Source organism: Lynx rufus, unplaced genomic scaffold, assembly GCF_022079265.1.
Source record: "Lynx rufus isolate CCGP_SWC_20201006 ecotype Redwood Valley unplaced genomic scaffold, mLynRuf1.p SCAF_11, whole genome shotgun sequence".
Taxonomy (NCBI): Eukaryota; Metazoa; Chordata; class Mammalia; order Carnivora; family Felidae; genus Lynx; species Lynx rufus.
Window position 1 is genome coordinate 11,653,901 of NW_025814825.1, and position 16,711 is coordinate 11,670,611.

Sequence of the window (16,711 nt, forward strand, 5' to 3'; positions counted from 1 at the left end):
TGAATGGTCCATGAGCACCAAGACACAGCCGCTCCTCCTGACCCAGGACACTTGGCCTCTCAGCCTCTCGGAAGTTCTGACAAGTTCATGGATACACAATTAAGAGGCAGGAGGAGACCAACTGATAGCTGGGAGCAAATCCACTGATGGCTGGGGAGAAAAAAGAAAGATTTCTAAAAAATAGTATTTTTTGTAACTGCAACTAATAAGAAAGAGCAATTTTTTTTTTTCAAATCTCTGGTGAATCTCTAGTGTTCTATGTACATCCACCAGGAAAGGAACAAGGGAGCCCAGCTTCCCAGGCGCCCCATGTGTGTGTGGTTTTTAAAAGAATAATAGTATAATTCAGCATCTGTATTTGTTTAACGTGTGTTTACTTTACAGTGTATGGTGAACATTTTTCTCTAACATTCAATGTTCTCTTACAGCAAGATTTTTTATGACTGTTTAACATTTCCTATATCGATGTACAAGATAATAGATGTATATTGTAATGATAGGATGTCTCTAGTTTTTCACTGTGGAACCATGCTTTGATGGACATTTTGTAGCATTTATCTTTAGTCACATCTTTAAAAAAATTTTTTTTATGTTTATTCATTTTTGAAAGACAGAGAGAGAGAGCACAAGCAGGGGTGGGCGGAGAGAGAGGGGGACACAGAATCCGAAGCAGGCTCCAGGCTCTGAGCTGTCAGCACAGAGCCCGACATGGGTCTTGAACTCACGAACTGTGAGATCATGACCTGAGGCGAAGCCCGACGCTCAACCCACTGAGCCACCCAGGTGCCCCTTTAATCACATCTTAATCGGTCCTTGGTTAAATTAGAAATAGAATCCCTATGATCCAGGCCTTTGTTCTGTGAGGTCATGGCCAGGGAACAGGAGTTGACCCCTGATAAATACAAGCTGCTACAGTTGTTCCCCTTGGCAGTGGACCTTGTCTGCGCATCATGCTCTGGGCCCCGTGATAGGCTGCAGAGATGGAGTGGTCAAAATCACATGGTTTGGACTAGCAGCCGACCACAGCACTTCGAATCTATTGGATGTTGAGATTGTGCAGTGGTCCCAGCAAACTATTATTGCTGAAATGAACTTCTTCTTCTTTCCTTCAGGGAACACTCATTGAGTGGACCAAAGGCTTCAAGGCCACTGACTGTGAAGGGGAAGATGTGGTGGACATGCTCAGGGAAGCCATCAAGAGGAGAAATGTATGTTATGGTGTTAAGGCTCATGTCTCACCTTGCCCCTTCTCCCTGGTCCCTTTACTCTGCCATCCTGTGCCGAGCCCTGTGACTCCAGCCTCTGCTGCTCCCCCCCACCCCCCCACCTTGAGCTGATGTGGCCCTCCTGGAGCTGATGTGGCCCTCCTGAGCCTGTTTGGCTTGTACATCCTACTTACAATATGGCTGCTTCCTTTGTAGGAGTTTGACCTGGACATAGTTGCGATCGTGAATGACACAGTGGGGACCATGATGACCTGTGGACATGAAGATCCTAATTGTGAGATTGGCCTGATTGCAGGTAAGTGGTCAGGCATGTCCCATTAGCCTACTCTCATCATCTCATCTTTTGGTGGTTTCCTTTTATTTATTTAATTTTTTTAAATGTTTCTTTATTTTTGAGAGAGAGAGAGCATAAGCAGGGGAGAGAAGGAGAGAAGGAGACAGACAATCTGAAGTAGGCTCCAGGCTCTGAGCTGTCAGTGCAGAGCCCGATGAGGACTCTGTGAGATCTCTGTGAGATCATGACCTGAACCAAAGTCAGATGCTTAACCAACTGAGCCACCTGGGACTTCCTGGTGGTTTCCTTTTAACATAGGGAAGTACATGGGGACCATTTTTCCATTACATAGCGAGTCTAAAGCCAGCTTTGACCAAGGCAGAGATGAAGTTAAGATTAGGATTCCAGATCTCCTACTTTCTAAATCTTTACTTAATATCTTTCTCCTTAAGGGTCCTAAGCCAATGTTGCCCTTTTGTTGAGGAAGGAGAATGGCATAGAAAGAAATGATTTTCAATATAGGGCATTGAGGCAAATTATCCTGGGTGGAAAGAGACCATAGTTGGATCATGTGGGCCTAGGGCTGAAGGAGCTAGATTTTCATGCGGCTCCAATGTACATCTCCTTTGTTATCTGACCTCTTCTGGCTGTCAGGGTGCACAGGGTGGGGAAGAGTTGGAAAGAAGAAGAGAGGTATAAGAGAAGAGAACGGAGTGGCCTGGCATATAATATAGGTATTTTAGGGACCTTTGGGAGAAGTCCAGCAGTGATTAAGCAGAAGGGTGGATTTCAAGGGGATGACTCCAACTGGCAAAGGGAAGGGGTTTAAACAGATGAAGATGGAGATGATAGGCATCAAGTGACAGGCACAGGTTACTAATGACAGAATCCAGGAAAGTTGTTCCAGTTGGTTGTCTGGACTCCCTGAATGTGAACAGTGGCTAGAACAAGGAGAGGGGGTAGAGTGAGATGCCTTCAATGCCAGCCAAGAGTTTCATCTCCCAGAAACTCTTAACCATTTTGTGACTGTGGGCGGGTTACTCCTTCTGTCTGGACTTGAGTTTCCTCATCTGTGGGAGGGGTCAGGCTAGAATTAGGAGGACAAAGGGGTGAGACTTGCTTGATTGAATATAGTCGCTGCCTGGGCTGTTGCTCGGAGAATAGTTCTGAGACCACGTCATGAGCAAAGGAGAAAGAAGGTGGCCTATGGATGCCAATGTTTACTTTTCTAAGACTAGATAATTCCTCATGGTCCCTTCTAGCTCTGGCTGCTAACTGTGACTACTTGGGAGCTCACTTTGTGTGCCTATAGCTTACAGTGATGATGAGGAAGAGGATGATGATGTGATGTGATGATGACGGTGATGAGGAGGAGGAGGATGGTGTTATCTCAGGGACCCCTTTCCTGGATGCTTACTATGTGGAGGAAGCTTACGAACACCATCTCATTTTTTCCTTTATAACAAATCTATAAGGCAGGTGTTATTTCCTTTTTACAGATGAAGAAATTGGACCCCTAAAAGATGAGATACTTGTCTATGGTCGCCTAGTGATGAGTGTTAAGCTGGAACTCATACCCAGTCGTATCTGACTCCAAGCCTAAATTCCCATCCACTGTGCTCCTCTGCTTCTTTAGGACTTGGTGATGTCTTTTGAAGACTAAAGTCCCTTCATGATTCCTTCTAGGAACAGGCAGCAACATGTGCTACATGGAGGAGATGAAGAACATCGAGCTGGTGGAAGGAGACGAAGGGAAGATGTGCATTAACACCGAGTGGGGAGGGTTTGGAGATAATGGCTGCATAGATGACATCCGGACGCAATATGACGAGAAGGTGGATGAGGGGTCTTTGAACCCTGGCAAACAGAGGTGAGGAGGGCAGATGTGTGTATTTATGCATGTTGTGCTGTGTACGACATTACAAGCTCTGGGGGAGGGTACTATGTTCATATCATAGACAGTACAGCTTTGTATTTTTATTACAACTCTCCATCAGAGGTCAGTGAAGTGTCTTACTAGAACAAAAACAAAACACAGGGCAAGTTCCCAACAGGTGGAAAGGAGAGGTACCTTTTTCTAATTACCATAAGGTGACATAAGGTCTAGTGGTGGCTTTGGAAGTGATTCAGAGATGGTTACAAAGTCCATTCACCGTGGGCCAAGTGTCACAGAGCAGGGGAATTCTGACTTAGTAGGCCCTCTCAGGGTGGGCTTCTAGTAAATCCAGTTTAGGGGTCAACATCCTCAGCCTTTCAAGAGCTGGCTGCCACTCTGGTGACTTCTGTTGCAGTTGGGGGTGGGGGTGGGGCAGCAAGTGATGGATGGGAGTACTGGTTCTTAGTCATGATGTCATGTCCCACCATGGGTCACAATCACTTGTGAGGTATGTTCCAGTTACTAGTCATACTAAAAATGCTGAAAGCAATGAATGATTCTTTAAAAAAAAATAGAGTACATTTTCACTTGTGTTCTCATTGAGCTTCTTGATTAAGAGAGAAAGCAGCGGGTAGAATAGAGGTAACATGCTAGGAATTGATAATTAACCCAGGCCCATCCGTGGCAGCAGGTGTTGGCAAACTTTTTCTGTGAAGGACCAGATTGTAAATGTTTTACTATCAGGCCATATGGTGTTTGTCACAATGAAACTCAGTATCTTAATATATACAATAAGATGAAAATATAGATTTATCATGATGATGATATCCACGTGGAGAAGTTGAACAGATAGGACATGTAATGAGATACCTGGGCCACAGATGCCTTGGTAACTAGGGAGCTGAGAACACTGTACAGGAAGATGCTTGGGCAAGGCCAAGACCAGCCTTAATGGTCCTGGTCTTCCTTTGGCACTAGTCTCTGTAGCTGAGAGAAAGGTGAGTTGTGGTCAGCCCAGCTGAACCAGGGGTTGATCCAAAAAGAAGGAACCTTGTCTCTGAATCCCAAGTTGGGGCATTTGAGTATCATGGCTCTTCTGAAGGGGCAAGTTCCTTCTGACTCAGTTTTGTGTCTGAATCCACTGGAGGCTGACATTTTTAGAGTGAGAGTTTGAGGGGGCAACACATTTGAATTTGCCTTGCTGTCACCATTATTTGTCTAAGTCTTGGTTTCTTAGACTGATGAGGTCCCAAGCAGTTAAGTGAGTACAAGTCCAGCATGTAAGTCTCAGGTATACTCAGCTTTCCACTTGACCCTGCAGGAAGTGGCTATCTAGCTCCACATCACTGTTATTAATACTGTTGCAGATGCCTGTGCAGTGTCTGGTCAGTGCCTGTTGGTTACAGAGCCCCCTTTCCTCTTGTTCCTTCCATCATGGAGTTCATAGCCTGGTAGAAAGGGGGAGGAGAGCCAATATTTTTAAAGAACCCCGGGTGTGTGCAGTTTATTATTTCATGGAGAGAATCTCTAGTGAATCTCTAGATTTCTCCAAATACAAAGCCAAGGGGAATCTAGTAGACCAGATTTACAATACAAAGCCAAGGAGAACGGGCTTTGGGACCTGGCAAGGGACTCACTTTTTGCTCAGTGCCTGCTCTGCGCCAGATGCTGGCCTCCCAATACTCTTGTGGGACCAGGAGTTTGCTCCCTGTTTTATAGATGATGGCTTACAGTGCTTGCTCAGGTCGTACGGTTAGTATGTGGGAGAGCTGGGGCCTGGCTTCTTCCTGGTCAACATGGCTCCAAAGACTGGCTTTCTCACATCATGCAGACTTCTACATTGCATTTCTCTGGATCTACAGCCCACTCCGAACCACTCCAAACCAGGCAGTTGTTGGATGCCAATGGGCATACCTTCCATACCCAGACCCGTGGTCCTTTTGTGAACCACTCACCAGTGCTGATTTTCCTGCTCTTACCAATCTTATCTCTATTCTCCAAACAGATATGAGAAAATGACCAGTGGGATGTACCTGGGGGAGATTGTGCGGCAGATCCTGATTGACCTCACCAAGCACGGTCTCCTTTTCCGTGGGCAGATTTCAGAGCGTCTCCGGACCAGGGGCATCTTTGAAACCAAGTTCCTGTCCCAGATTGAAAGGTGATGTGTGAGCAGGTTCACCTGATTGGTGTGAGAGGCACTGATTGGGATGTGCTGCTGTCATGCTGGGGTCCAGCAGGCTTGAGATTTAAAAATAAAAATAGTAAGGGCCTGGCTGGGCAAGGGGTTTCCTCCTAGAGCTGCTCTGTCTCTCCAGCTGCATCAGGACCACAGGACACAACTGAAGGGCCAGCTGCGTGCCTGGGCCCTGAGGTTCCTAAACTGTTACACAGGACTTAGCTTAGGCTGAAAAATGATCCTCTCTTGTTCCTAAAAAGATGATGTGTCCATAATATGAAAGAAAACTCTTTAAAAAAAAAATCACCTATATGCTCATGACCAAATATAGCTGTTTTGATTTTTACATGTTCCCTTTCAAATTTTTAAAAGTGTGTAAACATATTTGCATAATTGCAATCATACTACACATATCATTCTGTATATTGTTTATTCAGTGATTGTACAGGACAGTTGTCAGTTATAATTCTGGTTTCTATTTTATGATTTATTATGAAAAGTTCTTTTTGCATTTTTTAAAAAACATTTATTTATTTAGTTTTGAGAGACAGAGACAGAGCACGAGCGGGGGAGGGGCAGGGAGAGAAGGAGACACAGAATTGGAAGCAGGCTCCAGGCTGTCAGCACAGAGTCCACGCGGGGCCCAAACTCGTGAATGGCAAGGTAATGCTCTGAGCCGAAGTCAGACACTCACTGACTGAGCCACCTAGATGCCCCTGAAAAGTTTTAAACATAGAAGAATAGAGGGAATGGTAAAATGAACTGACTGTTTGCATCCCCACCTTCAATAATCATCAACTCATGACCAAACTTGGTTCATTGATATACTCCTGCTTTTCCCACCCCTAAACTGGATGAATTTGAAACAAATCTCACATTTAAAAAAAATTTTTTTTTAACGTTTATTCATTTTTGAGAGACAGAGAGAGACAGAGCATGAGCGGGGGAAAGGCAGAGAGAGGGGGAGACACAGAATCCAAAGTGGGCTCCAGGCTCAAAGTCCCGATGTGGGGCTGGAACCCATGAGCCGCGAGATCATGACCTGAACCGAAGCTGGACGCTTAACCGACTGAGCCATCCAGGCACCCCAAAACAAATCTCACATTTTATGTGAGTTTATCTATAACTGTTTAAAAACTTTTTTAATTTTATTTTTTATTTTTTAAAATTTACATCCAAATTAGTTAGCATGTAGTGCAACAATGATTTCAGGAGTAGATTCCTTAATGCCCCTTACCCATTTAGCCCATCCCCCCTCCCACAACCCCTCCAGCAACCCTCAGTTTGTTCTCCCTATTTATGAGTCTCTTCTGTTTTGTCCCCCTCCCTGTTTTTATATTCTTTTTGTTTCTCTTCCCTTATGTTCATCTGTTTTGTCTCTTAAAGTCCTCATATGAGTGAAGTCATATGATTTTTGTCTTTCTCTAACTGATTTCACTTAGCATAATACCCTCCAGTTCCATCCATGTAGTTGCAAATGGCAAGATTTCATTCTTTTTGATTGCCGAGTAATACTCCATTGTGTGTGTGTGTGTGTGTGTGTGTGTGTGTGTGTGTATACCACATTTTCTTTATTCATTCATCCATTGAGGGACATTTGAGCTCTTTCCATACTTTGGCTATTGTTGATAGTGCTGCTATAAACATGGGAGTTATTTAAAAAAAATTTTAATGTTTATCTATTATTGAGAGACAGGGTATGAGTGGGGGAGGGATAGAGAGAGAGCTAGACACAGAATCTGAAGCAGGATCCAGGCTCTGAGCTGTCAGCACAGAGCCACACAAGGGGACTCGAACTCATGAACCGCAAGATCATGACCTGAGCCGAAGTTGGACACTTAGCCAACTGAGCCACCCAGGTGCCCCTATAATTATTTTAAAATATGTTTATAAAATATTAGTTCTTTAAAAAAAAACATAACCACATTACCGTCACCACACTTAAAATAGCTAATGATAAACCTTAAACTCAAAATATCCTGCCAATGTTTCTATTTTCCAAATTGCCTAAAAATAATGGTTTTTACAGTGCATTTGTTTGCATCAATATCCAAACAAGGTCCAGACAGGTCATTTGGTATATATAAGAATCTTTTTAATATATAAACTTCTCTTGTTTCCCCTTGGAATATATTGGATGAAGAAACTTATTTTTCCTAGAAGTTTCCTGTGTTCTAGATTTTGCTGGTTATAGCATTTAGGATTTTCTTCTCTCTTATATTTTCTACAATTTCATAGTTAGACCTAGATGCATGGTTAGATTCAGTGTTGAGTTTTGGACAAGAATGTTTCAGAAGTGGCATTGAGTTGTCTCTCTTTTGTTTACTTTTATTTTTTTTTAAGTTTACTTATTTTGAGAGAAAGAGAGTGGGAACAGGGGAGGGGGAGAGGGAGAGGGAGAGAGAGAGAATCCCAAGCAGGCTCCATGCGGTCAGCACCAAGCCCAATGCAGGATGTGAAATCATGTCTCAGCTGAAATCAACAGTTGGATGCTTAACTGAATGAGCCACCTAGACACGACTGTCTGTCTTTTATGATGTAAGTAGTCACTGATGCTTATTGCCAAGATCTGTGATTTCACTTGAGATTGTAAAATGATGGGAAGTTAATGCTAATACTCCTGCAATTTTTAGCTGGAATACTTCTAGAGACTTCCCCATCTCAAGTCTTTGGTGTAATTATCATTTAAAATGGCTGCATAATGTTACATTAGATTGCTATACTATAATTTACTAAACTCTCCCTTTAGTATAAGATGTCTAGCTTATAATTTATGGATTTCCGCAGTTCTGAGTAACACCATAATTATTCTTTTTGTGTAATCATTTGCAGCTCACAAATTATTTCCTCAGGAGTAGAAGTATCTGGTTAAAAGAAGCATTTCCCTGTGGACACACTTCTGAAAAGGTGGTTCCACTTTCCACCACCACCAGTTATGTACAAATGTGTCAATGTCACTGCTTTTTTTTTTTTTTTCTCCCTACCAGCGCCGTTCCTGTCAAGAGGCTTTGTATTTGGAATTTCTTTCAATTTGCATTCATTCATGTAATTTCCCTGGTCTGCATGGCCAGATGCCAGCAAGCCACAAATCACTTTGGGAAAAACAGAAAACTCTTTAGAAGTGAAAGCAGTGTACTTAGAGAAATCAGATGGACTGTTGTAGGGCCGTTCTTGCTGTCTAAGGAGATGGTGGTGGAATCAGCAGCAGCAGCAGCAGCAGCAATTTTGTGTTTCGGAAGTTGTGATAAGCAGATATCCAGCATCCCTTTTTGTCTGCTCTTCAACCTATTAGATTCAAAAGTGCAAGTTAAAAGTCATCACTGTTGATGACCAGAGCGATCCTCTTTTGCTGTGGGGAAAAATGATTTCTTCCTCATGTGCAAGAGATAAGCACATTGACTATCTTTGCTGTGTGTGTGTGTGTGTGTGTGTGTGTGTGTGTGTGTGTGTCCTGAATACAAAGGAAGATGTTCTTGGACAAGAGTAAGTTAGCAGGACCTATATGCCTCCAGAAATATTTGCTTCTGCCACACAAAAGGTGTCTGCTTTGGATGCTTTGGTTTCCTATTTCTAGTTATTTTATTTGTTTTTAAACTTCATGGTATAAAAAGAAAATCACATCCAATCTGGTACCAGTTGGGAATGGTAGGTGCTATGCTGTCTGTGGTCCATTTCAAAGCAAGTTGTCCAATGGATGCAACAGCGATTCTTGGGTTGTGGGGAGTGTCTTAGGCTTATAGTCTCAGAGTCTGAGTTTAAGATTGCTTGTGGTGTGTGACCTGAGGCAAGTTGCTTCACCTTTCTGGACAATTCCTTTCCTTATAAAAGATAAGTACTCTACTGCTTAACTCCAAGGATTGCTCTGAGGATTGAGCGGGGGAATGTAGACGAAAGAAGAAGCGGGTGGGGGCACCTGGGTGGCTCAGTCGGTTAAGCGTCCTGACTCTTGGTTTTGGCTCAGGTCATGATCTCACAGCTTCGTGGGTTTGAGCCCCACATTGGGCTCTGTGCTTGGGATTCCCTCTCTCTCCTTTTTCTCTGCCCCTCCTCCACTTACACTATTTCTGTCTCTCTCAAAATAAATAAATAAACTAAAAAAAAAAAATAAAACAGAAAGAACAAGGTAAACTATGAAGGCTGGGACTGTGGAAAGAATTTCAGGTTTTATTTTTTTACAGACTTAAAAAAAATCCCCTTTTTTTCTTCCTATACACATATTGCTCACTCAAAAGTAAAAGCAAGAAAATAAGAACCTTCTGGTAATCCTACCAGCAACCGAATAGATTTTCTTCTGCTTTTTTTTTCTATGCAAGGATGCACATTCATGAAAACCAAGATCATATGGCACATAGTATTTTATAATCTATTTTTTCACTTAATATGTCATGAATACTTGCTATAGCATTAAATAATCTCATGCAAATTCATCTCTAAGGTTTACAAAGGATTCTCTTATCTGGCTGTGCCACCATTTACCTGCTGAACCCACTATACAGCCGTATAGATTCTTTCTCAGTTCTCTCTGTCTTTTTTTTTTTCTCAGTTCTCTCTTGATAACATTCTTCTTCTCTAAGTATTCCCTGAGGCAGTCAAGGATATAATTTCACATTGTTTAGCTTGGGAGTCAGAGCTCTGTAAGTTCACCATGAGAGAATCAGGGTCTAGACTCAAGGCCAGCCTGTCCCCGCGATGGGTGCTTTGCACGTGCATACATGCTCGTGGTCCCACGTGCAGATTCCTGCTCACAAAGGTGCTGATGGTACATTGTATATTAATTTTTTCACTTGCGCACTGAATATACACAGCCCTATGCTGGCTACTACTGAGAATATAGTCTTACCCTCAAGGACATGTAGTCTAGTTGGGAAGAGAAAGCAGGAAATCAGAAAAAGTTAAATGAAGGAAAGCTAGCTTCTCATCAAACAGCAGGGCAGCAGGAGCTGGCGTGCTCAGTGGGAGAGTTTAGACGTGGTGTGAGAAACTGTGTGCTACGCTTTATTTTGTAAAGATGATGGGACTTCCTGGGGGCGGCAGACTTTCTTGAGTCTCAGCTTCTGTGGCCTTCTGCTCTAACTTAGCCATTTCTTGGATCATTTTCTCCTCCCTCTGCCTAGGGCATCTGGGACGGGGGGCTGTGAGCCATGTGGAGCAGGTTCTGGGGCCCCCGAAGCAGGTCCTGACATCCCGCTCTGCTTGTCTGCAGCGATCGGCTGGCCCTCCTCCAGGTCAGGAGGATCCTGCAGCAGCTTGGCCTGGACAGCACGTGTGAGGACAGCATTGTGGTGAAGGAGGTGTGCGGAGCTGTGTCCCGGCGGGCAGCCCAGCTCTATGGCGCTGGCCTGGCAGCCATCGTGGAGAAGAGGAGGGAAGACCAGGGGCTTGAGAACCTGAAGGTCACCGTGGGTGTGGATGGCACCCTGTACAAGCTGCACCCTCAGTAAGTGCCCCAGAGAGGTGGGGATGGGAGGGTGCTGAAGCTGAAAGTGGACCCCATGGCTCTAGCAGACAAGGTGTGAGCCCTTGTGGCTCTGTGTCTTAGTGGTAGGATGTGGGAGTACTCACCATCCTCTCTGAACCCCCTGATCTCCACCAGTAAAAGGCAGGTAGTAATAATCTCCGCCTCATAGGGCCACATGAGGATTGAGTTCCTACATGTACTTGACACAGTGCTCCACAAATACAAGCCATTATTACTAACATATTCTCACCTGACCTCACAGGGAAGTGACGAGAACTGAGTGTTTTATACAGCATAGAGCGTTTGCCAAGTATGAACTGGTTATAACTTTCTTAGCTCAGAGGCAGTGCACAGAAGGATTGAGAGCCCCATCAGGAAATGTAGGTTTGAATCCTGGCTCCACCACTTAGAAGCTGGGAGGCTGAGGGTCAGTTTCTCACCCTCTTTGAGCCTCAGTTCTTAATCTGTAAAATGACAACAAAAATCTTACCTACCTCATAAGTGGTTGTGAGAATTAAGTTAAAAATTTTTTGATGTTTATTTATTTTTGAGGGAAAGAGAGAACGCAAGTCAGGGAGGGACAGAGAGAGAGGGAGACACAGAATCCAAAGCAGACTCCAGGGCCCGAGCTGGCAGCACAGAGTCTGACTCGGGGCTCAAACCCATGAACCACGAGATCATGACCTGAGCCAAAGTCGGACGCTTAACTGACTGAGCCACGTAGGTGCCCCGAGGATTAAGTTAAACAGTATCTGTAGAGTGCATGGCACATCACAAAAAGGTCAATGATGAAAGCTATTGTTTTCATTTAATGTTTAACATTTTGTTTTGGTGAAAATGAAAAGTATTAACAAGCTTATAAAAGTTTCCAATCATACTGAAATATATACATGAACATACTATTATTGTAACCCCTGATCCTTAGCCCCTCCTATGGTGATGACTAATTCTCCAAAATCACCGCCTAGTATCTTTTCTTGTTTCCCCCCTCGCAATCGCTTACTTTTGATGTGGTTCCTGCGAGCCTCTTCTCCCTTGAACCAAGACTTGACCAAGGGACAAAAACCACATGATCATTTCAACAGGTGCAGAGAAAGCATTTGATAAAATACAATACCTTTCATGATAAAAGCACTCAACAAACTAGAGCTAAAGGGACTCCACCTGATGAAGCATCTATGAAAAACCCACAATTGACTTCATACGTACTGGTGAAAGACTGGATGCTTTGCCCTTATAATCAGAAACAAGACAAGGGTGCCTACTCTTGTCACTGCTGTTCAACATTGTCCTGCTTTGGCACTGCCTCCAGATGGTTGCATGGTTTTTGTCTCTCAGTCCAGACGTGATTCAAGCAGAGGCTTGTCAGACCAGACCAAACATATGTGACTTCAAAGGGAAAATCAAGGGCAAGTCTAGCCAGGGCAACTAATCAAGAAAAAGGAAATAAAAAGTATCCATATTGGAAAGGCAAAAAGGAAACTATCTTTGTCTGTAGATGACATGATTTTGTATGCAGAAAACTCTTAATAATCTACAAAAAACTATTGGAACTGTTAAACAAGTTCAGCAAGATTTCAGGATGCAAGATCAATACACAAAATCAATTGCATTTCTATGCATTAGCAATGAACAATCTGAAAATGAAATTAAGAACACAATTCCACTTACAACACAATCAAAAAGAATAAAATAATTAGCAATAAATGTCACAAAAGGAATGTAAGATTTGTACATTGAGAAGTAGAAAACATTGTTGAGATAAAACAAAGAAGGCCTAAATAGAATGACAGCCTATGTTAATGGACTTAATATTGTTAAGGTAGCATTGCTTCACGAACTGATCTTCACATTCGACACAATCATGATCAAAATCCCAGGAGACTTCTTTGCAGAAATCAACAAGTTGATCCTAAAATTCATACGGAAATGCAAGGAACTTAGACTAGTTAGAATAGTCTTAAAAAAGAACAAAGTTGGAGAACTCACAATTCTCTATTTGAAATTTACAATAAAACTACAGTCTCAAAACAGTGTGGTACTGACGTAAGGATAAACATAGAGATCATCGGACTAGAATTGAGAGCTCAGAAATAAACCCCTACATTTATGGTCAGGGGATTTTAAACAAGAAGGTGAAGACCTTTTAATGGGAAAAGAATATTTTTTCCAGAAAATGGTGGAACAACTGGATATCCACCTGCAAAAAAAATGAGGTTGGATTCGTACCTCATCCCATGTACAAAGATCAACTTAAAATGGATCAAAGACCTGAGTTTAAGAGATCAAACTATTAAGCTCTTAAGAGAAAACATAGGTATAAATCTTTGTGACCTTGGATTAAGCAATGATTTCTTAAATATGACATCAAAAGCATAGGTAACAGAAGAAAAAATAGGTAAACTGGACTTTATAAAAATTAAAAATTTCTGTGCATCAAAGAATACGACAGAGTGAAAGGCAACCTAGAGAATGATGGAAAATATTAGCAAATCATATATCTGATGTAGGATTTCTGCCTAGAAAATAGAAAGAACAATTACAACTCAACAATTAAAAAGACAAATAACCCCATCAACAAATGGGCAAAGGATCTAAATAGGCATCTCTCCAAAGATGTGTAAGTGGCAAATAAGCATGTGGAAAGATGCTCAGTATCGTTAGTCACTGGAGAAATGCAAACCAAAACCATGAGGTACCATTTCACACTCATTAGGATGGCTATAATAAAGAAAGAGTGACACTAACAAGTGTTGATGAGGATATGGCAAAATTGGAGACCTCATACATTGCTGGTGGGAAACAGTTTGGGAGTTACTGAAAAAGATAGACATAGAGTTACCATATGACCCAGCAATTCCATTCCGAGGTGTATCCAAGAGAACTGAAAACATGTTCACACAAAAACTTGTTGATGATGTTCATAGCAGAACTATTCATGATAACCAAAGGGGGAAACAGTCCAAATGTCCACCACGCAATGAGTGGATAAACAAGATGTAGTGTATCTGTACAATGGACTAGTACTCATAAAAAGGAGTGAAGTACTGACACATGCTATAACTCTGATCAACTTTGAAAAATATCGTGTTAATTGAAAGAAGAAGCCAGACACAAAAGGCCACTTACTATACGATTCCATTATATGAAATGTCCAGAATAAGCAAATCTATAGAGATAGAAAGTAGGGGGGCACTTGGGGGTTGGTGTGAATGGGGAGTGACTATTAATGGGCATGGAGTTTCTTTTTAGGATGATGAAAATGTTCTGGAATTAGATAGTGGTGCTGGTTGCATAACTTTGTGAATACGCTAAGAAACACTGAATTGTATACTTAAAGAAACGAAAGAAAGAAAGAAAGAAAGAAAGAAAGAAAGAAAGAAAGAAAGAGAAAGAAAGAAAGAAAGAAAGAAAGAAGGAAGAAAGGAAGGAAGAAAGACTTGATTGACCTGTGACCACTAAGCCATTTCTCCTTTCTTCTGGAAAGTTGGGAGCTAACCACCCTGCTGTGCCTTCAAGAAGACCTCAAACTTTCTCCTACTACATAACCAGTAGGGCCCCAGGGAACATCAGCGGTTGGCCAGAGTCACCCACTGGCTGTGTGATGGAGTCGGGTTCAGAACTTGCTCTAGCATGCTGGCCCTCAGAGATGAACACCACTTGTGCCGTTCATGGTAACACAGGATCACAGGACATGGGGCCTAGATGCCTAGGCCTCTGTTAAACATTCTTTGACCTCACAGACTGCCCTGGTAATTCAACTTACAAGATGTCCCCTCAAATGGTTTTAATATATCAAAGGATAGTTGAGAGAGGCCAACTATGTGCTTTGGGGGAAAATCAATGGAGGGAGGGAAGGATGGATAGGTGAATGGATAAAGCAAGTAGGATAAAATTATAACTTTGTTGAGTGTAGGCAGAGGGTGTTCAGGCGTTCAGCAAACTATTCTTTCAGCTCTATAGTAAGTTTGAAATTTTTCAAAATAAACATTTAGGGATTTTTGAACCAAAAAAAAAAAAAAAAGAAAAAAAATGTGAGGCTGAGAACATGATAGGCCTGGTTCAAGTCCTAATATAACTTACTAGTTGTACAAGCTTAGAAAAATTTCTTAACTTCTGAGTATCAATTTTTTTTATGCTGTGAAAATACTAATAAATGCTTTTAAACTGTTATTACACTTTGTATGTATATTCTGTATGTAAAACACCTAGAATAGCCTCTGGCATTAGTAGTTGCTCAACAAAGGTAAGATTAAAACAGCTATTTAGGAAGAGGTGCATGAAGCTGTTCTAGAGCCTTGAGAAGCAAGCTGGAAGGAACAAACTAGATTGGAATCATTCACGAATATGTTGATCCCTTATGTGAGTGCTGATGATGTTTCTCTCTCTCTCTCTTTTGTAGCTTTTCTCGGATATTGCAGGAAACCGTGAAAGAACTAGCTCCTCGATGTGATGTGACACTCATGCTGTCAGAAGATGGGAGTGGAAAGGGAGCTGCTCTGATCACTGCTGTGGCCAAGAGGTTACAGCAGGCACAGAAGGAGAAATAGGGACTCCCTCAGGGTTGGGCCCCACATGCCTTGGATACTGACCAGCCTTTCCTCTGGCAGATGAGTCGGTCAGGGACCAACAGGCAAGCTTCTAGCTGACTTCACATTCTGGATGACCGGAAGAGAACCCCGGGTTCTCGGGTACTCTTAGCATTTTGTTACTCAGTGTTTTTTTCAAGGGCATTAAATGATACCTATCATTGGCATATTTGGGCCAAAGATGGGCCAACTTGTACAATCAAAGCAGTTGGGCCCGAGAGATCCCCTTTTAGCAAATTTTTCAGTTGAGGCCCAAGCTGCTAGTTCTCTATGGCTTTGGGTCCTGTGGCTGTTGGACTTGAAACATACATGCAATCTGCCCGTGAGGCCTGGCTGGCCGAGTCCCCCACTGGAATGCTTCAGCCATTGCTTATAGTAGATTGGGTCCTCACTTGTGGATGCACACTTGAGAAGGATAGGGTCTCATGTAATAAACTGGAAATCTAATCTAACTTGTCCTTAACTTGTCATGTTGACTTCAAACATGGAAAGAGAACAAAGACTTCGGAGTATCAGCTCCAGGATGAAGAAGGTTGATTTCCAGGCAGCCCTGTAGGAATCTTTTCATGCTTAAAGTGAGTAATGTCAGCAGCCTGTAGGATTGTGCTTCTCCATATGCGTGTGTGTTGGGGAGGGTGCCATTTGGGGCACCCGTTTTCATTTTACATGTGGTTCGTGTTGCTGCTGTTGATAGTTGTTTAAAGGACTGCTAGGTGTATGAAATACAGTAAATGAATAAAAAAATGTTTGATTTCCCAAGATTCTTTGCATGAGGTATTAATGTTTCATTTGGGAGACTCGCTTGCTGACTTCATGCTCTGCTGGTGGAATAAGGCACACGTAGAGACAGAAGTTGTTGAGAGCATCTCTCTAGCTCAAACTTCTTACCAACAGGGGGGAATATATGGAATATCTTCCACAATATCTTTAGTAAATTATCCAAATCTCATTTGAATGAATACTTCCAGTGACTGGGCATTTATCACATGATCCTAAAGCTCTTGCTTTTGAACAGCTAAAGCTGACTGAAGGGCCTTTTGACTTCACTCTGACTTCTACCTCGCTGGAACTTGCCCCTCCCACAGGCCCCGCTAGTCTGCATTCTACCC

The 16,711-nt window shown here is 42.5% G+C and overlaps 1 protein-coding gene across 1 annotated transcript in view; it reads left to right on the plus strand.

The window, feature by feature from the left end:
* The window catches only part of HKDC1 (hexokinase domain containing 1), a 48,384-nt gene extending 32,821 nt beyond the window's left edge, over window positions 1-15,563 (plus strand). The window contains exons 13-18 of the mRNA XM_047071934.1: window positions 1,113-1,208; window positions 1,422-1,521; window positions 3,187-3,370; window positions 5,382-5,537; window positions 10,759-10,992; window positions 15,416-15,563. Coding sequence (XP_046927890.1) covers window positions 1,113-1,208; window positions 1,422-1,521; window positions 3,187-3,370; window positions 5,382-5,537; window positions 10,759-10,992; window positions 15,416-15,563 — 918 coding nt within the window. The remainder of the gene's footprint in view (window positions 1-1,112; window positions 1,209-1,421; window positions 1,522-3,186; window positions 3,371-5,381; window positions 5,538-10,758; window positions 10,993-15,415) is intronic.
* Window positions 15,564-16,711: the final 1,148 nt, after the last annotated feature.